Source organism: Plecotus auritus (assembly GCF_963455305.1).
Source record: "Plecotus auritus genome assembly, chromosome: 8".
In the NCBI taxonomy this organism is placed as follows: Eukaryota; Metazoa; Chordata; class Mammalia; order Chiroptera; family Vespertilionidae; genus Plecotus; species Plecotus auritus.
Window position 1 is genome coordinate 87258885 of NC_137782.1, and position 7125 is coordinate 87266009.

Here is a 7125-nt window from a genome sequence, read left to right on the forward strand (position 1 = left end):
AAGGCTCACCAGTAGGCATTCTGCCACTAACCAAGGGCCTCCCTAACCCTCTTTCACTTCACCCTCTCATTGCCTCCCACTGTATAGAAAAAGCATGTGGCCATCTTGCTCTAGTTTTGTTTTCCTGTCTTGTAATAGACACAGATTCAGAGAATTGTTTCTCAACATAAGAAAAAACAGCAGAGCAAGTATAGTGACAAATAAAACAGCTGCATGTTGGAGAGGCAATAGGGAGTGGTGGGGACTGTGGCCACCAGTAATAGAGAGGCCTCTACTACTGAGTCCCAGGCAAGTGTTGTTAGATCTTCCAATCCTATCTAATAAAAGAGTAATATGCAAATTGACCATCATTCCAACACACAAGATGGCTGCCCCCATGGGGTCAAAGATGGCTTCCACAAGACGGCTGGCAGGGGAGGGCAGTTGTGGGTGATCAGGTCAGCAGGGGAGGGCAGTTTGGGTCAGTCAGGCTGGCAAGGGAGGGCAGTTAGGGGTGACTGGGCCAGCAGAGGAGGGCAGTTGGGGGTGACCAGGCCTGCAGGGGAAGGCAGTTGGGGGCAACCAGGCCTGCAGGGGAGGGCAGTTGGGAGGGACCAGGCCTGCAGGGGAGGGCAGTTGGGGGCGACCAGGCCTGCAGGGGAGGGCAGTTGGAGAGGGACCAGGCCTGCAGGGGAGGGCAGTTGGGGGCAACCAGGCTGGCAGGGGAGGGCAGTTAGGCATCGATCAGGCTGGCAGAGGAGTGGTTAGGGGGTGATCAGGCTGGCAGGAAGAAGCGGTTAGTGGCAATCAGGCAGGCAGGCAAGCGAGCAGTTGGGAGCCAGCAGTCCTGGATTGTGAGAGGGATCCCAGATTGGAGAGGGTGCGGGCTGGGCTGAGGGACACCCCCCCACCACCACCCATGCATGAATTTCATTCACCGGGCCTCTAGTATTTAATAAGCTGGAAATCTGGAGTTTTTTGTGTGGAATCCCCTAATTCTCTCCCCTTGTGCTATGGTGCACACCAGACCTACCTGGCACTGAATCCAGGCATGGACCACCATTTGGTGACCTCTAGTTAGTACATGTTGGAAGGAGACAGATTTATTTGTTCCTAGAAACTCCATATTCTGCAAGGGCCCAGATCAGCCCTTGAACCACCAGGAACACTCACCTGATGCCATTTGTGGCCTCTGGCCCCCCAGAAAAGGGGCTTCCCACCCAGGAGACCTCTCCCAAGGCTTCCGGTGACAGTCACACAAGCCCAAAGAGGAAGAGATGCACTCAGCCTGGGGAAGTGGCTCGGGCATGAGAGATCAGCTATATGAGCCGGCTCAGAACACAGATGGAAAAACTAGGGTCGGGAAAGCAAGGATTCTGATACTCACATGGCAGGTCATAGACTCAATGGGCACAACAATCAGATTCCTAACGCCCAGCTCACCACCTCTCCCAGGAGAAAGCACTCACGGTTATCAAGCTGGGCTTACAAATTCTTGCCATAATTGCAGAAATTTGCATTTGGACTTGGAACTAGATGACAGTAAGAATTATTTTTTAGCCCAGCCGGCATGGCTCAGTGGTTAAGAGTCAACCTATGAACCAGCAGGTCTGGTTTGATTCCTGGTCAGGGCACATGCCCGGGTTGTGGGCTTGATCTCCAGGGTGGGATGTGCAGGAGGCAGCTGATCAATGATTCTCGCATCATTGATGTTTCTATCTCTCTCTCTCTCCCTCTCCCTTCCTCTCTGAAATCAATAAAAAAAATATATTTAAAAAAATATTTTTTAGCCCAGGCCAGTATGGCTCATTTGTTTGGGCATCATCTTTGAATGGAAAGGTTGCTGGTTTAATTCCTGGATAAGGCATATGCCTGGATTTGGGGCTTGATCCTGGGTAGGGGGCATGCAGGAGGCAGCCAATCGATGTTTTGCTCTCACATCCATGTTTCTCTCTCTTCCTCTCTCTCTAAAAATCAATAAAAAATATATTTTTAAAAAGAATTATTTTTTTTATATACTTAAGATAACAGAATTGTGATTGTCATTGTTTTTTTGACATGCATACCATTTAGCGGTAAGATATTATGACATCTATAATTTTTTAAAAATCTTGACAACTGTCAAATCAAGGTGATGATTGTGCAAGACTGGGAGCCTAAGATCTCTCAGTTAAGAGTGAGGGCAGTTGGGAGGGACCAGGCCTGCAGGGGAGGGCAGTTGGGGGCGACCAGGCCTGCAGGGGAGGGCAGTTGGGAGGGACCAGGCCTGCAGGGGAGGGAAGTTGGGGGCGACCAGGCCTGCAGGGGAGGGTATTTGGGAGGGACCAGGCCTGCAGGGGAGGGCAGTTGGGGGCGATCAGGCCTGGTCCCAGGCATTAGGAATAAGGGCCCACTCAGTGTGCTTGTGCTCCCTGACCATGTGCGTGCGCACCCTCCTGCAGGAGTAAAGATATTGGCCTTGCTGTTGGTTCCCGAGAATGCTTTGTATTCTACCAGGACCCCTGATTTTGGGGGCTCGCCTTATTTCTAATGATTTCATGTAACCCCGTATCTTCCCCTTTGATTCTGATGTATAAAATAAGGTGCAAATCTGCCATTTTCCGGAGCATTTTCTCAATCCGTTGAGATTTTGCTTCCTGGCAATTGTCAGTTTGGCTTGAATAAACTCATAAAATTCTTACAGGTTTGAATGTTTAATTAAGTCGACAGATGTTAAGATGGTCCTTGTGATGACAAACTCTGTCTTTTGAATACACTGAATTTTCCTCCCATCAAAAAACATACATATCAAGGTGATGGGTACAGGAGGGTTCTCATACTATGCTTTCTATTTTTCTGTATAGCTGAAATTTTTCATAAGTAAATTTTTTTAACTTTATAAAGAACAAAGCCACAGGTAAAGACAGAGTTGCTGACTGAAGTAGTGCTTTCTTTTTCTTTTCTTTTTACTGGGAAAAGTATACACGTTGGAACCGGCTAAATGCAGAATATAATTTCTGTATGACCTTTCAAAGGTCGCTTGCCCTTTCTAAGCCTGAGCTGTGAGATGGGGTTATGGCAGTGGTCGGCAAACTGCGGCTCGCGAGCCACATGCGGCTTTTTGGCCCCTTGAGTGTGGCTCTTCCACAAAATACCACGGCCTAGGCAAGTCTATTTTGAAGAAATGGCATTAGAAGAAGTTTAAGTTTAAAAAATTAGGCTCTCAAAAGAAATTTCAATCGTTGAACTGTTGATATTTGGCTCTGTTGACTAATGAGTTTGCTGACTATGGCATTACTGACAGGGTCAGTCAGGAGGAGGAATGAGCCAAGGGAATGGCAGGGCCTGTTTTGACCCAAGTGTTAGATCACCATCTACACAGCACCAGCAGCATCTGCCTCTTTTCCCAACACTTGGTTACTTGTGCTTTCTTAAGCATCTTCTGGTCGTAGCTGCGTCTCTCGCTATTGTAACATCATGTGGTTCTAAGACTTTGGAGCATTCAGATCACAAATATAATGTATGCAAAGAGTGAGCATTCATTTTTCCTGGGAATTAAACTTTCATGCAGCCCAGATTTTTAATCCAGGCAGACCTTGCGCAAGTTGCTTGGCCTCTCTGAGGCCCAGTTTCCTCCTCTGTAAAATGGGCGTAACAAGAGTGCCCCTCACCAATTTGGGAGGAGGAAGTGAGTTTGGAGGCTTAAATTGGGGTCCCCATGGGTCCATGCAACTGTCTTCCAGCTGTCAGTGACCCCTATACCCATACTTTCCCCCAATACCCACTATTGAACCTCCTAAGCCACCCATAGATAGAAAAGTGAACAACTTACCTTCAAAGATAAATTAGCTCTCTGGATAGCAAGAATCAACTAAAATAATGTTTAATTGGCAACCCGCTAACCCAACAATTCCACTCTCAGCTACTATTATCATCATCATCTCCACTTTAAAGACTGGGAAACTGAGGCAGAGTGGTTATTCAACGTGTTCTTATTCCTAGAAGCTGGAAATGTCCATATGCTGAGCACCCTGCCTCCCAGACTCCATGTATTTAAACATATTTTTATTGATTTCAGAGAGGAAGGGAGAGGGAGAGAGAGAAACATCCATGATGAGAGAGAACCATTGATCGGCTGCCTCCTGCACAGCCCCCACCAGGGATCGAGCCCACAACCTGGGCATGTGCCCTGACTGGGAATCGAACCCCTGACCTCCTCTTTCCTAAGTCAATGCTCAACCACTGAGCCATGCCGGCCAGGCAACTCCATGTATTTATATGGCTGCCCCCCATTGCCCCAGAGAAAAGCACAGACCAGGAGGCTCCACAGGAAAACCACACACATTGTCTGAAATAGCAAAAGCATTGGAAACAACCTAAAACTCCATCAATAGGGACAGGAATAAAAAGGAAAAAGAAGCCTGCCACTATTCTTACTCTGGAAGGTCTATACAGAAAATCAAAAGAACGAATTAGATCTCCATGTAGCAGCATGGAGGATGTTACAACCAAAATCTGGAGTGGGAAAAGCCAACATCAAGTCTGAAAACACCTCTACGTGGAGTCTCCGAAAAGCCTGACAACTCAGGGAAAATAATTCATTTCATCACAGGGAAATTTATTTGTTGTCTTTTTCTTTCCAGGCAAATGATTGAATACATGGTTTTCAATTTCACCTGAAAAGGTGGCTGGTTGTTGAAGAAAAAATATTGTGAACTGCCGAAACCGGTTTGGCTCAGTGGATAGAGCGTCGGCCTGCGGACTGAAAGGTCCCAGGTTCGATTCCGGTCAAGGGCATGTACCTTGGTTGCGGGCACATCCCCAGTGGGAGGTGTGCAGGAGGCAGCTGATCGATGTTTCTCTCCCATCGATGTTTCTAACTCTCTATCCCTCTCCCTTCCTCTCTGTAAAAAAATCAATAAAATATATTTAAAAAAATGACTTTAAAAAAAAATATTGTGAACTTATTGTTTGGAAATTCAACTAACATACTGTTTAAAAAGTTTCCGGAAAAAATTCTGAAACTTTCAGACACTTTGGTTTAAACACACACACACACACACACACACACACACACACACACAGGCACACAAGCACTTACACTGCCTATATTGTTTCCAGGTTCACATCTATGTGTGTGACAGTAATTGTAAAAACAGTAGAGGAAGGAGACTGAAGAGATATGGCACCCTGGATTAGCTCTTGGAATAGAAAAAGACATTCATGGAAAAACTGATGAAATTCAAATAAAGCCTGCAGTTCAGTTAGTCCTAACAGACCAGAGTTGGTTTTTAGTTTTGACAAATATACATTATAATGAAAACTCTTTAACCGGAGTGTAAACTGGGTGAGGGGCATTTTGAGAACGCTTTGTACTACCTTTTTTCAACTTTTCTGTAACTGTAACACTAGTCTAAAATGAAAAGTGTATTCTAGAAAAATCTGGAAGGTTGTCCCAATCGGATCCGCAGGAGAGGTCCAGAATTGTTGGAAGGGTGGTGAGAAGGGCTAATCCCTAACGGAATATTTGTTTTAAGTCAAAGGCATTCAGCTATTCCTTGTGTAATTCAAATTAACCTTGAAAATGTTTTAGAGAAAGAAAGAGACCTACTGCCATCTCCCTGATTTGAAGTGCAACTGTAAGAGTTTTACTTTTTCTCTTAAACTGCAGATTCTCAATGCGACGGGACAGCCTCTCGGGCTAGGAAGCTGAGACATTTCATCTTGGTTCTACCTGCCCAGGCCATGGGACCTCAGGGGCGGGGAGACCTCCGTTTCTCCCCGGGCAGAGGGCAGTACCAAGCCTAACAGCCCCTCCTGTGAATCCTGTGGAAGATGGTTTCGGGGCTGGTCAGAAGGCATCCCCCAGGGCCTCTGCCTCCCGCAGCCTCAGTTCTCCTATCTGTGATGGAGATGAGAAGGCTGGCCCACAGGACTGCAGAGAGCAAAGCTGGGGTTGACCCCAAGTAGGTGCGGGACCCAGGCGGCAGCTGAAGAGCGGGAGAGGGCTCCTTGCAGAGAGGGCCACACCAGCCCGTCTACGCACCCTTCCTCACCCGGAGACCTCGGTCCCCACCTGGAATCCCACCGCAGGTCCCGGCGGGGTCCCCACACCTTCCTGCGCCGCCCCTCCCCACTTCTTGGCAGGGGCGGACAGGCCCGGCCCCTCCCGGGATAAGCGCGGGAGCCCTTGTGTGGGGCGTCTGGACTCCCACCCCGAGGGGCTCGCCCGGGGGATGTGGGTGGCACTGGGGCGGGGGCTCCGGCCGGGGCCTGCCGCTGGCTCCGCGACCCCCCAGCTGCAGCCAGGCCGGAGCGGGGACGCCCCTTTGTCTGGCCGGGCCGGCGGGGCTGGGCTAAGGGGCCGGGCGGGCCGGCGAGGGGTACTCACCGCGTGCGCCGGCGAGTCAGCAGCAGCAGCAGCAGCAGCGCGGCCAGGAGGCCGAGCAGGACGGCCCAGGACATGGCCCGGCCGGCGACCCAGCTTGCAGAGCCGCGCGCGGGAGACTGCGGGCCGCTCGGGGCGCCCGGCTCACCCAGGTGCCTCTCTCCGTCCCGGCGCCCTCCGACCAGCTTCTGGCCCGGCCTTTAGGCGTCGCAGGGGGAGCTCCTGGAGACCCCTCCCCTCAGCTCAGGCCGAGACGGGGCCCACCCTGGGCCAGGAAAGTGGGGGGAGTGGAAAATGTGGGATGGAGGGAAGGGGAGCTGCGGGTTGGAGAGGAAGGAGGGGGCGTGGTGGGACGGGAGGGGTGATGGAAAAGAGAGGCTGTGCAAGGAGGGAGAAACTATGTGAGGGAGGAAGGGGGTGGAAATACGGAGATGGGGGCGTGAGATTGGGAGGGTGACTGGGGAGAGGGGAAGGAGGGGCTTTCCATCACATTCCACCTCAACCGGCCCCGCCCCCTCCCACCCTGGCGGGAGTTGGAGACCTTGATTTCTGCGCTGTGGGCGGGGCGGGGCTGGATTCTACCCGCCGGGTGTTACCTGCATAACTCCAGGGAGGGGGTCGCAGAGCTACTGGGAACCGGGCTGTGAGTCCCAGTCCTCCTCTGCTGTCAGGGACAGACCCGCGAGGGGAAAGCACCCACACTGGACCTGGGGCAGCGCAGGGGCTCAGGGTGTGGTGGTCCTTCTCAGGATTACCTGGTGGTTAAGGTGCCAGCCTCC

General features: G+C 50.7%; 1 protein-coding gene across 1 annotated transcript in view; it reads right to left on the minus strand.

Annotated features, from left to right (window-relative positions):
• PTGIS (prostaglandin I2 synthase) overlaps nucleotides 1-6523 on the minus strand; it is a 44679-nt gene extending 38156 nt beyond the window's left edge. The window contains exon 1 of the mRNA XM_080686780.1: nucleotides 6350-6523. Coding sequence (XP_080542906.1) covers nucleotides 6350-6423 — 74 coding nt within the window. The 5' untranslated portion in view covers nucleotides 6424-6523. The remainder of the gene's footprint in view (nucleotides 1-6349) is intronic.
• Between the last annotated feature and the right edge of the window lie 602 nt (nucleotides 6524-7125).